This window comes from Brettanomyces nanus, chromosome 1, assembly GCF_011074865.1.
Source record: "Brettanomyces nanus chromosome 1, complete sequence".
Classification (NCBI taxonomy): Eukaryota; Fungi; Ascomycota; class Pichiomycetes; order Pichiales; family Pichiaceae; genus Brettanomyces; species Brettanomyces nanus.
This window is the reverse complement of record NC_052374.1, coordinates 1,793,228-1,807,808: the sequence shown is the minus strand read 5'-3', so window position 1 is coordinate 1,807,808 and position 14,581 is coordinate 1,793,228. Positions and strand designations below refer to the sequence as shown.

Below are 14,581 nucleotides of genomic sequence, written 5' to 3'. Positions count from 1 at the left end.
CGCCGTGTATATAACCCTAATCCAACAACCTCTTGTCCCTACTAAAATATTCTCCGCTGCTCAAATGCATCGTGTTTCCCGCTATTGTTCCTAGATATCTCGTACCCAGGTGTTCCGCCACCTCTTCGCCGCGCGAATTCTTCACGGCAAATTCTAAATTTTTTTTTTCCCTGGAAATAATCCGACTTGAGGTTGTGGCCGACAGTCTGCCAATTCAGTCCCGCCAACGTCTTCTCTTAAGCTTCAGTTCCCTCTTTATTGAGCTAACCCTTGACATTATTTCCTACCAAGACCTGCTTTATAGACGTCTTGGCATCTAATAGAACCTCCACCATGCTTTCTCTTTCACGTTCAAAGTCCTCCAAGTCCCTTCACGGAACGAAATCGAAGACTAAAACTCCTAAGCATACTCCCCTATTCGATGTGCGACTCAGCTGCGCGGATCGCGACATTCTTATTTTGAAGGGTCCGCCTGAAGAGGCTCCGCCGGTGCTTTTGGCCGGTGTCGTCGTCTTGTCGGTGACTGAGCCTATAAATGTCAAAAAGCTTTCTCTACAATTATATGCGACTCTTAATATGCACTGGGACGAGAAGTTCCAGAACAGCAAGGGCTCCGTCTTCACTAGGCCTTACCGCCATTCTAGTGTCATCTTTAAATATGAATGGGATCCGCTCAACTTGAAGAATTTTTTGCTTCAGGGCGGAGCGGATAACTATGATTCTACCACGGCTGCTCTTCATGCCGCGGCCTCATCTCTACCGGGAGTGAGTCCCACTGGTTCCCTTGGTGCCAGGTCTCCATCACGGTCTCCTTACGGTTCATACAGCTCTCTCGCAGGCTTTGTTAATGGTCACCAGGCTGGCTCTAACGATTCTTCTTCATCTTCCTTGGCGTCTCTGAGTGCTGCAGCTGTCGCCACCGCAAACATGCTCTCGGCCACTCAACCGGGCGATGATAGTACTCTTACTCTCGCGGGTAGCGGTCGCAAAGCTGGAACCTCCGCGGGAAATTCTTCTGCTGCCGCCGCGGTCGATGTTAAGACCGCGACTCCCATGCGGAAGAACAAGTCGGCGTCCTCGTTGGTGGCTCTTTCATTTGCATCGCACGTCGAGCCGACAGTTCTTCCACCGGGAAATTACGAGTTTCCCTTCAAAACCATTTTACAGGGCGCCATTCCTGAATCAATCGACAGCCTGAAAGGCTGCTCCTTGGTGTACAGGCTCCAAAGTATCCTCGAACGCCGCCGATTCTCAACGCCGATCATAACAAGGCGGCTTATTCATGTTGTGAGGACTTTGCCATCCGATTCAAGCGAGCTCACAGAGACTGTCGCAGTTGATAACACCTGGCCGGGCAAAGTTGATTATTCTATCAGCGTTCCGACTCGCGCATTGGCCGTCGGCTCGACTTGCCGCGTGGAAATCACAATGGTTCCCCTCGCGAAGGGCCTCAAATTGGGTATCGTAAAGGTCAAGCTTGCCGAATACTCAAATCTAGTTTCTTCTGCTTCTTCACGGTCACAGGAGCGCCATATTGTGTCGAAAATAATTCCGAAAGTCACCATCGATCCCGCCACGGGACTCGATGTGTGGTCCAACGATACGCCACTCGACGTCGACGGAGTCTTTTACCGCGGCGACGGCATCACTCTTTCCCAGGACCGCTGGGAAATTATGATGCGGATTCAGATTCCCGCCTCGGCGGCGAAGATAACCCAGGACTGCGACATCAAAAATTCCATCAAGGTTCGCCATAAATTGAAGTTTTCCATCGGACTAATCAATACGGACGGCCATGTTTCTGAGTTGCGGGCAACTTTACCCGTCACTGTGTTTATATCGCCTTTCGTACCAATTCATGCTCATGGAATTAAGAGTTTTGATGTCCCGCAATCTTTGTCGGGATATGAAGATGCTACCGTGTACCCCCCTGGTAATGATGAGCTCATGTTTTCCAGGGACGCTTTGTCGGAGTCGCTGTCACAGGTGCGGACCAGTTTTTCGGGAAGCAATTTGAGGTCAACGTCCGCGATCAATTCTGGCCCCAATTCTGCCGCTAACTCTACCGCAAATTTACCTTCAGCCGGTTTAGGTAGTTCTGTTATCGGCTCTGTTGGCTCTCTGAGCGCCGCGTCTCTCGGAGGGTCCGTAACGGGATCCCTTGCCGCATCGTCTGTGGAATCCCCAATAGGCTCCACTACCGATCTCAATACCCAGGATTTGATGGCTCCGCCAAGTTACGATCGTTATGTGTATGACCGTCTTTGTGATGCAAATGGAGCTCCTGAAGAGCCTACAGGGCCCGCCGCGCCAGCAACGCCCGCGGGGCAAATAGGGCAGACGGGGCAAGCGGTTTCAGAATTACCCGGAGATTTCAACCCTGTAGCCGTAGATCGTCATTCTGCTACTCAGCTTGTTGCAAGTTTGGCCGCGCACAATAACACCAATTCGGAAGCTCGAGGTAGTGCTGCTGCCGCGGCGACAACATCTTCCACCTCTGGAACCTTGCGGCGGCCTGTGTTTACTCTGGCAGATGAGACGTCTTCCCCTGATATCCGCGTGGCTCCTGGAGTCGCGCCCACTGCGTCCTCCTCGAAGATCATTTCCGGCCCGGCATTTGAGGGTGGAACGCAACTCGCGCTCAGCGCGTCGTCATCGGGCGCTAATCTCCCCGCACTGATGTCGCCGCCTGCTACCACATCTGTCCAGCATCTTTCTAGAGCGACATCTTTCATGACCGATGTCGCTTCTACACCGCACGTTTCATCGGGAAGCACTTTAGGTTCATCCATCCCCGAAGAGCGGTGGGATACAACAGAGCTTTCTAAAGTTCCGTCCTACGAGACTGCCATTATGTCGGATGCAGTGACCGACGAACTCACCCCGGCATATGAACCGTCAGAATACGACTCTCACTTTAATTTGGACTTGTTGGATTCGCGCCTAGAAAGTGCCGGCGGTGGGTTTTCTACCGCGAGTGCTGCCGCTGCCGTTCGAGCTCCGCAGCTTTCGCGAATCCACTCCACCAACAGTGTTCCATCTGTAAGAGGTCTTTCACCAAAGTTCGGCTCTTCTACATCTCTCTTCTCTAAACAACTACATAAGCTCCATCGCATGGAGTCTTCACCTCCCCTTGCTTATCCGGCGGCTGCCCATAATCATTCGTCTGAAGCTACTACGCCGACAACTGGGTCTACCGGGGCCATCGACTCTACTGCGGCCACCGGGGACACCGGGAAAACCTCTTCGCGGCCCCCCGTTACTCCACTAGGCGGCCGTAGGAGTAAATCTTCGTTGAGTTACAGAATCTTCCATAAGATTTAGTTTAATATTATTATTATTATCATCTGAGACATTTTCTTGCTATATTGACAGAACAATTCACCATATTCACAATACTACAGTAAAAAAGTCCCCTAAATAAGTATAAAATTAGCAAGCCCATAGAAAAATGAACGTTGCGGTTTCTTGAAGCGCATGGAGAGTCACTTTTATATACAATGTCAGTCTGTGGATTTGAACTCTTAGTTATCTTATTGCCCGAAGAGGATGGTTCTCTCGATTTCTCAATTGTCGGGGATTTTTCATTAATACTTCCGTTTCGGGAAAATACCTTTCTAATACGTTCAAATCTCTTCTCTATTCGTTGACGTTTTCCATATTTGATTGGCTTCTCCAACAAACTGAAATTGTTAATTGGGCTGTTAGAATATACGTATTTCACATCGTCTTCTTTAACAGGACTTGCTGGCTCAAAAATTGAGGAAACTGAATCATCTCTTAGCACAGCCAAATTCCGAGAGTCATACTTAGGAACCCTTCTCCCTAATTTCAACTTCACTTTAATGTTGAAAAATGGTGACATTAATAAACAGAAACTGAACGTTTTGCATGCTTCTCAGAGTGGAAAAAACCATATTAAATAGGAACCAGTTTCATGAATCAGCTTCGTTAATAGCTGTCATTTTGGTTTCAAAACAACTCCGTACACCACATACCATGAAACATCCTTACACATTTCTTTATTGGCATCCTTTACACCCCCTCGTATCCTTGTTAAAAAACCTATCACCCCAATAAGGAAAGGGACTCAAACATTCACAAAACAAACAAACAAAAGAGAAAACAAAGGCAACTGCGGGGCACAAAACGGGATACATCTTTTACCAGCAAAACCATAAAAGGGCAGTCATTTCCCTTCTTTTTGTGTTGCCCCGTCCACTTTCTTCTACTTCATCTTCTTTTTCCACCATGAGCCAGGACACTAACGTAAGTTGTCAGACATGTTCATTTTGGTCCATCCTTGTTACTAACATCTTAATTAGAGCTACTCAACTCATTCAGTGGGGACTGTGGAGTCCAATCTGAGCTCGGCAAACACTCCTACTAATACTGCCCCGTCTCTTTCTATTTCTCATGGCATTCCAAATTTTAATGCATCGCTTAACTCAATGGACATTCTGACAAAACCGGCGACAGAGTCGTGGAACAATTCACTCAAGCAGTCTACCAGTTATCTTCCCGGCAGCATGGTTTGGCAAACATACACGGATACCACTCGGCAGCAACAGCAGCAGCAGCAAACTCAGCTTTCGGCTGCTCCACTGCAAAAATCAGCCTCTGAATCTCAATATTCCTACTCAGATCAAGCCAGCATGGACTCTTTGATGAATCAATTTATGCAGATGAATGCTCCAACAGCCTATCATCCACAGACACAACCACAAATGCAGGCACAACCTTCGAGCAGCAGATTGGCAGCAGCACTTCCCACGAATTTCCAAAGACCCAACGATGCATCCACCAATTATCAGCAGCAAATTGCAATGGATCCATGGAAAGCCCAGAGTTCAGCAACCGATTCTCGAACCTCTTATGTAAATCGTCGTAATTCTGTGCCCTTAGGTAGACCTATGTACTCACAGGCAGCAGCAGCCAGTATGGCTAACAGAAAGATCGACAGTAATAGCAGTGGAGCTGGTAGCACAGTTGCTGTAACGGGAGGAGAAGATGCGGATATTCAAGTGAAATTACAGCTGAAGGACGTGGTGATTGCACAACTTCAAGAAGAAGTAGAGAGATCAAATAAACAGGCACAGGCCGTAGCATCGATCGAACTTCAAATGGACAGTGAAGGATTTGAAATTCCAAGGAACCACGAACAGTTATACAGGAAACTGGTGGAGAAGTTGCAGATTACAGAGAAGGAACTCGAAGATACAAAGACAAGATTGGAAGCTCTCGTTACTGCCATCGCTCTAAATCCATCGCAGTCCCAGTACAAATATGGCCGGTACGATGAGCAGGAGATAGCCCACAAAATTATAACCAAGCTGAAGATGCTTAGCGAAGAAAATGAGGAGCTGTCCAAGATGTTGAGCTATGGTAAGGCAAAGGAGAAGGATATCGAGATCGGTCTCTTACGAGCCCAGAATTCCGAACTTCGTGAGAAGCTGCTTAGGTTAGAGAATAAAGGGGACCACGATAACAAGTGAAAGAGTAGCTTTTACTCTTAGTGTTTATTAATCAAAGAAGTTACTAAAACTCCTGTTACTTCCTCTTATAAACGTAGAGGTATCCAGAAACTTCGATCTCTTTGAGGCTCTCTTCACCGGCCAATACCACCTTTTCGTCGTTGAAAAGAACCCATCTCTCTTCACCTTCCACCTGTTTTTTGACAAAAGCCACGTAATGGCCCGAATGGATTGATGTACCTTTATGGCACACCACACCCAAAAGCTGGTATTTACTGGAGTTGGAGATCATATGTTCTAACTCCTTCACTTTATGCGCCGGGTCATATTTGACGGGCTGCTTAGGAATATTTCCATCGTCGTCAGGATTGGCAAACAACCATTCCACAGACTGTTGGACGTTCCCTTCGTTCACAATCAAAGCTTTTTTGGCCAATTTGGCCCCAAAGCCCATCGATGTCAACGTTTCCACATCTTTCAGACTCACTTTACAGGAATCTGGTTGATTAGCAGCCACCTTAAATGGTTCATCAATACCCGAATCATCCATGTGTTCGAACAACCAATTGGAAGCGGTTTCTGCATCCCTGTTTCCCGTAGTATATAGTGCTCTTTTACATCTATTTTCAGGAAATCCCATGGATATTAAAGCCTCCAGAGCATTTGCATTAAACTGGAAGGTTGTGTCATCTTCTTCACCCTTTGGAAGTTCCACCTCGTCATCCTTTTTGCCCTCACTTTTGAATGAATTCAAGTCAAGCGATTCGTTGAACTTAATAGGCACCATGAGCTTCATAGGAACCCAGTTTTCTAATTTTATGCGCTGAGGATTCACAACCAAATATTCAGGATACGTCTTGAATCCCTGACTTTTCAATGCACCCTGTTTCTGACCCTGGCACTGCTTACATTGATAGTCAATAGTTTCAGCCTGATGCCACCCGTTGAAGCACTTTTCCATTGTAGTAAAGGCATACTTTCTGGTTCCATCATCATCAGTAGAGATCAAATGTTCTTCCACGGGCACAGAGACACTATCGCACACCTCTTTGGTCAAGCTGATTCCTCCACAATGGGTGCATTTGAGTTTGTTTTCTAGAACACACTTGAAAACCTCAGTTGGAACCTCCGAACCGCTGCCAATGATATGTTGCTTGTCCAATTCACTCACTAAGTAAAGCCAGAATTCAAACGCATCCTGCTGAAGCATGGTGCTGAATTCTGGATGTCCTTTTCCTATCAAGGATTTAAATCCCGAAGGTCTTATACCTCTCTGGTACTTGATTTTCTCAGTAGTGAATGAATCAGGAACAGAATACCGTCCAGAAAGTAGACCATCACCAAGTTTATACATTTGAGTCTCCAAATCCGATGCCGGATCTGTATTTCCTACGATTTTCTCCATTGGCATGCCTTCATCAGGACTAAAATATGCATTCATGAAGGAAGGAATGCTGTATATGACCTGCAAAATTGACGCCAAGTAACACGAGTTTCCTAAGTTCTTGAATCCGGTCAAACCGGATCCAAAAACCGGAATAAGCGACTCACCACTCACCGAATCCATGCTGAAATCCCATTTAACGTTCTGCTCGATCTGAAGCTCCGTCAAATTCTTCTCTGTCTTTATAAAATGTGATAAATCTATACCGTAAGTCTTCAAATATACCGCTAGTAATGGCACCTTAACCTCGTCGTCGCACGTGTAGCAGTAGCAGTCGGCAGACTCCGTAGACAACGACCCAAGTTTCACGGCAACATGATGGTCCGGGTGATCCTTCCTATGAGCCACAGCATGAGAGTTGCCCGGAACGCCTCCAAATTGCGATCTTCCACATCCAATGTTGCCACACTCGAGGCAGATCCATAGGTTCTCATCAAGTTCACAGTCATCGCACTGATGTAAGGATGCGTGCTTAGACCGTTCGATCTGTTCAATTTTTTGGGAATGACGACATGGTTGGATCTCCTGTTGCCAGGCCTTAATCTCCTGCTTCTTCTCGGATGATGTGGCCCTGATAATGGCTTTTGCTGTGATCACCAACTTCTCAGGAAGTCCCTTAGTGGATAGCGGAAATGTAGCGTCGATCGACGCATCATATACAGAAGCCTTAGTCTCAAACAAGTCATCTTCTGTCTCTTCTTTAACCTCGAGTTTCAGCATTTTAAGCGGTTGATGCTGATGCTGTTTCTGGATGTCCCTCTGCTTCACCACCTTTCGATAATTAAGAAACAAGTGATGGTCGTACAACATGGAATGCTGAGATGTGTAGTCAAACTTGGATCGCGAAAACGCTTGGTAGCACGTCATACAAATATCGAGACCTTCATCATCGAAAGCCGTATCAAAGGAAAACATGCAATCATCCTTATATACAGGAGTATCTGCGGAAGGAGGGTTGATCTTAGATAAGTCAAAATCCATAGTGAAAGTTGTTCCGAAAGAAGAGAATGGTAATAAACGGAGGACAAATAAAAAGAGAACGAGAGGAAAATAAATAGACGCAATAAAACCATTAAATGCCAAATTAGGAAAGAGCCAAAAAGAGGATTTCATGTTTTTCTTATTTTAACTAAGTAATTCTTGTAAAGGTTACAATTCCAACCAGTAGACGGTGTTTGTCACTTCGAACTCCCCAATAAGATCGATATCATCACTGCTGCTACCCACGTGGATCTGGTATTTATCTGCCTCTAAACACCATTTATTCTGGTACTCATCGAAGTAAGAGCAAGCACGTTTCAAGTCCAAAGAAAAACTGACACTAGTGGTTTCACCAGGCTTTAATTCGGCCTTGGCAAAAGCTTTCAATTCCTTGACAGGTCTAATAATTGAAGGATTGATAGCACCAACATACAACTGGATCACCTCTTTCCCAGTATATTTGTCCCCAGTGTTGCTGACCTTCAAAGACACATCAATCTTCTTATCATCTGCATCAACTTTAAGATTCTCAAATTTAAAAGTGGTATATGACAAACCAAATCCATAAGGGAAAGCCACACGGCGTTGTAACTTCTCGTAGTAACGGTAACCAACAAACACATCTTCACCATACAAAACACGGCCCTTTTCAGTGTGGAAGTTAAGAAAAGCAGGGTTGTCTTCATTTTTGAATGGCCAACTCAATGAGAGCTTACCACTAGGAACAACATCTCCAAACAAAACATCTGCAATGGCGTTACCCAATTCATTACCTCCATACCAGGCCTGAACCAATGTACTACAGCTTTGTAACCATGGCATTTCAACAGGACTTCCTGATTGGTTCACCACTACAGTATTTGGATTGGCCCCAATAACTGCTGCCACCAAATCGTTGGTCTTTCTTGGTAACATCATGTCCTCACGGTCATAACCCTCGCTTTCCCATTCGTTATTCAATCCAATACATAGAATGACATTATCGTGAGATTTCGCAAGTTCAACGGCATATTCGATCTCCTTTTCATCATCAATAACTTTTGTCACACCAGCCTGTAGTTCACCTCCAGTGAAATTTGGTGCAACAGGGGAAGTGAAACCAGAACCAAATTCAATTGTGATCTTGTACTTTTTTCCTGCCTCCAAATGAACTTCGGTCGTTTTTTCAACGGCACCACTGCCAAAGCAGAAGGCTCCCTTAGTCTGATGATTCTTGTTGTCAATCAACAACTTCTCGTCAATATAAAGCATAGCAGTACCGACTACCTCGAAACCAAACTGGTAGTCTGCAGTTTCCAAAGGCTCAAAGTATCCCTCGAAATCTACGTAGAAAATCTTTGTCTGTTCATCCACAGCAGGATTGGAGTAGTCAGCCAAGTTGATAAACGACTCTTTGATGACACACTCATCAATAGGTCTTTCGTTGCCTGCTCTTTCCTTCTTTGGCTTGGTGTAGAAACGAGCTCCAATTCCCCTTTTTGAACTATCCAAATTATTACTCATTTGCTCAAACAATCCACTAAGAGTTTTAAAAGTGTGACAGCCAACAGTGAAATCGACTTTACCACCAGAAACTTTATTCTTGATAGCTTCTAATGGTGTAATCACATAGTAAGGTCTCAAGAAAGCAGAACCTCCTCCAGAAAAGGTGTTTAAAGCGTTTGAATTCGGTCCAATGACAACGGTAGACTTTTCCTTGGATAAAGGAAGAATGTTCTTGTCATTTTTCAACAAGACAATACCGTCAGCTGCAATCTTTCTCAAGAATGAGCTGGTCTCAGAAGTATTGTTCTTTGTATCCTCTCTGCGGTCGAAAGGAAGTTTGGTACCATTGCCAGAGACATACTCAACAAGCTTCAACACCTGTTTACATCTCTCATCAATGTCAGTTTCTTTAAGATTTCCCTCTTTGGACATCAACAAATGCTTGATGACCTCCCATCTTCTGAACTTGGTAGGTCCAGGAAACTCAATGTCCAAGCCATTTTTAAGGGCATCAACACAGGAATAGGTGCCAGTCCAGTCACTCATGATCAATCCATCCCATTTCCATTCTTCTCTTAAGATATCGTGAAGTAATTTCCGGCTCTCCGAATTATGGATACCATTGATCTTGTTGTAACTGGTAATGAGACACTTAGGGTTGGCCAATTTAATGGCCAGTCTAAATGGCTCCAAGTATATCTCACGAAGAGCTCTCTCGCTAACAACACTGTTGGATGAAAATCTCTCATGTTCTAACTCATTGCAGACGAAATGCTTTACCGTGGCAGCAAGATCACCTGATTTCTGGATACCGGAAACGATAGAAGCAGCTATAATACCACTTAAATAAGGATCCTCACTGAAGCTCTCGAATCCTCTACCTCCTAACGGACTCCTCTGAATATTTAAGGTAGGACCTAAAATAACTTGGGCTCCCTTGTGTTTGGCCTCAATGGCCATTAATTCTCCTGCCTTCTCTACTAGTTCAGCATCAAAAGTAGATGCTATGCAGGTTCCATTAGGAAAACATGCAGAAGGTGTACCGCCAGAGAATCGGGAACCTCTTACTCCATTTGGGCCATCACTGACTTGAATCGAGGGAATTCCCAATCGATCGATCTTTGCAGTGTGCCAAAAATCAACTGCCGCAATCAAAGAAACCTTTTCCTCGGTGGTTAACTGTTCAACCAATTGGTCGACTGGCAACATAGTGATCTTTAGTTTCTTCTTTTTAAATATATTAAAATATTTCTGAGTTTTTTTTGAGTCCTTTTAAGCCCTTCTAAGCCTTTCACGTCTATCAAGTCCTTTTAAGCCTCTCAAATCTTTTTTAATTTTTGGGTTGACCTATTTAAAATAAATCAAGATAGTTTAGTTTGACTAAACTCCTCAATTCTCTTTCAACAGTGAATTACTTCGTTTATGCGATGAAAACCGAAAACTCTTCGGTATCATAATGCCAAAAGAGAATACGGTATTCAACCACCATTTTAAATGGAATTAATTAAATAAAATTATTACAAAACGGTAAAAGCTACCCTCATCACAAGTGTTTAAACGATACTTCGATGGGAAGTTCCCAGCCGCCTTACCAAAGAAGAAGTCACAAGCATTCAACGGATGGGCGAGCCATCGTGGTTTTCATTTTTAGGGGGTGCGTTCGGACTCTTCCCCAAAAATGGACATTCGAGTGAAAAAGAAAAGCGAAATATCGAATTCCGAAGAAATTCCGAAGAAGTTTCCGAATTAAAGAATTGACACCCCCTTATCTAAAGAAGTTAAATATAATAAGAAGATTGACTTATGGTTGCCTCCACATACTACTCCAACATACCTCTGAGCCGTTGCACTATTCCAACAAAAAAAATTAGAGGTTATCATACTAAGCAGGATTTCTATGCGTTAGAAGTAGAAGCTGTAGAATTAAATAAGAGTGTTCGAGAATAAGTGATCGTGGTAATTTACTCATCATCATGACATGATACCATTTTTGATTCCAGTCAATGTTAATTCTGCGTTTTATTTCAAGATTAGATTTTTCAATTAGAAAAGCTGTAAACCTTTATATATCATAGGGAAAAATATATGCGAGATATCGTCATCCATGATTGGCTTGAATCTTGGTATTCATTCAATATGCCGATTTTCTGGAGAACACTATTTGTGGTAGCCTTGTAGTTTTGTTGGATCAGGGTTGACACTTATTCAGTGTTTGTGATCAAGATAGCTTAATCATAAAATTATATATTTACCTTCGATCTTCAGAGTTCAACCAACTTCATTCTCATTGGACAGGTTTCAGCTTAACATTGATTTCTAGATGTGCCAACCAAACTATATTTATTTATAATTCAAAGACAATATATCCATTATGTGTTCATCCTGTTCAACTATAACTGGATTAATTATTCATTTTTAAACTCAATTAAAGACTAATCCAAGCCTAAGTTGTTCGGCACCACCACAAAAATATTGTCACACGCCTCATATATGCCTACCTCCCAACCAAACCAAGCATCTCGTTGATTTCATTCTCCATATTCTCAATAGAAGAGTCTTCTTCGGAAACCAGTGAACTATCTGCAGTATTCTGCTCCTTCTTATTCTCTTGCTCACTCAGGTCAACTACTTTAGCCTCAGCAGTTTTATTGGTAGCTTGCCCCAGGTTCGACTTTTTTAAAACATCGATGCCATCTTCACTATCTGACGAAAGATCAATAATTTCGAGTGCATCGGTCTCATCAACCTCATCAGTGTTGATTCCAATTGGAATGATATTTTTGAAAGATCCGGTCAATTCAGCACCTTTGCTTTTCATCCGTGGAAGCCCAGGAGGTGAATCAAATGATATCAAAGGTTGTCGACCTTTACTAGAACAATCATTTACACTTGGCTGCTGAATACAACTAGATCGGGTGCCTTTTGCAGGTGGACTTCTCGTACTAAACGGCCTTTTTCTCGTCCTAATATCATTTTCATCCTCCTCCATCCAAAAACTATCTGTAGCAGGTAAAAGCTTAGGAGTAATTCCGTCATCTTTTGAGCTTGGCCGACTGCCCGTAAATCTTGGTTTTTCCAGTGGTTGGGCCAACGGTGCGGCATTTGGCTTATCACTGAGAATCTCTACACCCCTCTTCGGAGAAATCTTTATGGGAGATACCTTTAGGTTGTCCAACGTGGATGACTGCCGTGGTAGTTTACGACTTCTCTTCTTAGGACTTCCTTTTTTATATGTCTTCTGCTTATCCTTCTGCTTCTTCTCATACTCAGCAATCATTCTGCGGCCACCCTCAGTCGATTGCACAAGGTATTTCTGAATCCACACGTAGCTGTTCTTCTTGTCGGGAGATTTAAGATTGTAGTTTTCGTCGTAAACGTCATCTACCACTTCGGGTACAAGAAACGGAGCAAAAAGCCTTTCTCCGTTGTATTTAACCTGGTATAGTTCGGTTGTCCATTTATACTCGAGTTCATCTCCAGTAAAGCCATTTTTACGCCTCATAGGTAACTGAAGAAGTTTGAGCGAGTTGATAAAAAGATCATGTTCTGCCTTCCGAAACTGATCTATTTCTTCGATTGCCCGGAAAACATAAGCCTCTGAAAGAGACTTCACTAGGAACTCTCTCGTTGTCTTGTTGACTGGAAATCTATACTCACACATCTTCTTGAAATCGGGCAACCTAAACCAGCAAATCGGTGAACATCCCACCTGATCTGAATCAGTTATAGTTCTAATATCATCCTTGCTGTTGATAACAGATGATCCAGTAGACCTTAAAAATCGAATGGGGTATCCACTCTGATTCAAGTTACACACAGCAGCCCGTTGAGGCAAAATACAGTAGTGAAAATCATCACTGTTGATAATGCCTGCATTATTGGTATCATATAAGGAAAACATATAGATGCGCTGAGCTAAGAGAGGATAGAAGTGAATCATAATATAGAAGTCAGAGGGTAAAATAATACCATTCTGAATGTTATGAGCCCTACCAAAGTACTCTCTACTACGTTTGTTGATTTCTGAGTCCAAGAGTTTAGAAAACTGGTCGAGTTTCTTCTTTCTCGATGTAAAGTTCTGTATGATCTGACCTCTAATGTATCCAGAATCATCAGGATTCACAAAAATTTGCTGAAAGATACTTGCGAAATCCTTTCTATCCTCGGAATCAACAACCGAACTTCCAATCTGGGCAAGAGAAAAAGCCCGTGCTATTCCAAGACCGCCAGCACCTCCAGAAAAGTCATTTCCACCCAAACATGCAATGAAAATGACTCTTTCTCTAGTCAATCCCGTAATTTTCTCAATATTTACCATGCTAAATGGAGTCACATAAAACTCCTGCTGTTGTTTGACACTGACGTCCGATGGAACATAACCAGAAGGAGCATCGATTACCCATTTGGAGAAATTACGAAGAATCAATTGTGCACCAAACATCAATCCATCTCCATCATTGCTGATAATACCATCAATAACCCCACAGCTATTGAGTCTTCCCAATTCAGCTTCGGCCTCAGCTGGAGCTTGAACATATGTTATATTCCAGTCTTCCAGCATGTCTTTAACAGTCTTCACAGAAGGAGAGTCATAACAATCAGCCACCGTTGTATCCCTAATAACATCGTTGACACTTTCATAAGCCTCATCAAAGCTTCCCACCTCGGGCATAAATGAGTATCCCTGAATAAAGTGGTGATCGTGGTGATCCAGATCTTCACCAATTTCATCCTTGGTCTCCCACCGTCTCTTTTGAACCTTATAAGGACCATCAAACACCAGAACAAAAGATACATTGAGACGAATCAATTCTCTTATTCTCGAATGAAAATTAAGAACCAACTTAGAGATCATATCGCCAGTCATTGAGCCGAATCCTGAACTTCCAGGAGGTGCCAATTCAAACATCCACATATACGCATCTACCCCTACTTTTAAGGGTCTATGATGCTTGATGTAAAATCTCTCGGCGTAGATTCGCAACGGAACCCTTTCATCTCCTGCATCATACTGAACAAGCTTGTCCCAAAGACCCGGAATGGTCATAAAGAAATAAGCTTACCGAAAAGAAAAAGTGCAGATACCAAGAGCAGATGCTCGTCTTCTGGGTCTATCGAAAAACATGGTGCGACCATCTTCTGATTACTTAAGTAGCTAATAAATTATTCAATATACAAACTATACACAGCATAAAAA

At 43.5% G+C, this 14,581-nt stretch overlaps 5 protein-coding genes across 5 annotated transcripts; 2 read left to right on the top strand and 3 right to left on the bottom strand.

The window, feature by feature from the left end:
- Nucleotides 1-333: 333 nt before the first annotated feature.
- FOA43_000833 (uncharacterized protein) lies at nt 334-3,324 on the top strand (the record flags this gene model as incomplete). Its single annotated transcript, XM_038921159.1, has 1 exon — nt 334-3,324. The coding sequence occupies one exon, from the start codon at nt 334-336 to the stop codon at nt 3,322-3,324; it is 2,991 nt and encodes a 996-aa protein (XP_038777087.1).
- A 176-nt stretch (nt 3,325-3,500) lies between these two features.
- On the top strand, nt 3,501-5,495 carry FOA43_000832 (uncharacterized protein; the record flags this gene model as incomplete). The annotated part of the gene is made up of 2 exons (XM_038921158.1): nt 3,501-3,506; nt 4,326-5,495. The coding sequence occupies 2 exons, from the start codon at nt 3,501-3,503 to the stop codon at nt 5,493-5,495; spliced, it is 1,176 nt and encodes a 391-aa protein (XP_038777086.1).
- Nucleotides 5,496-5,550: 55 nt separating this feature from the next.
- On the bottom strand, nt 5,551-7,899 carry FOA43_000831 (uncharacterized protein; the record flags this gene model as incomplete). The annotated part of the gene is made up of 1 exon (XM_038921157.1): nt 5,551-7,899. One exon carries the CDS (start codon nt 7,897-7,899, stop codon nt 5,551-5,553), a length of 2,349 nt encoding a protein of 782 aa, XP_038777085.1.
- Nucleotides 7,900-8,067: 168 nt separating this feature from the next.
- Nucleotides 8,068-10,593, bottom strand: FOA43_000830 (uncharacterized protein; the record flags this gene model as incomplete). The annotated part of the gene is made up of 1 exon (XM_038921156.1): nt 8,068-10,593. The coding sequence occupies one exon, from the start codon at nt 10,591-10,593 to the stop codon at nt 8,068-8,070; it is 2,526 nt and encodes an 841-aa protein (XP_038777084.1).
- A 1,285-nt stretch (nt 10,594-11,878) lies between these two features.
- On the bottom strand, nt 11,879-14,576 carry FOA43_000829 (uncharacterized protein; the record flags this gene model as incomplete). Its single annotated transcript, XM_038921155.1, has 3 exons — nt 11,879-14,442; nt 14,532-14,539; nt 14,572-14,576. 3 exons carry the CDS (start codon nt 14,574-14,576, stop codon nt 11,879-11,881), a joined length of 2,577 nt encoding a protein of 858 aa, XP_038777083.1.
- Nucleotides 14,577-14,581: the final 5 nt, after the last annotated feature.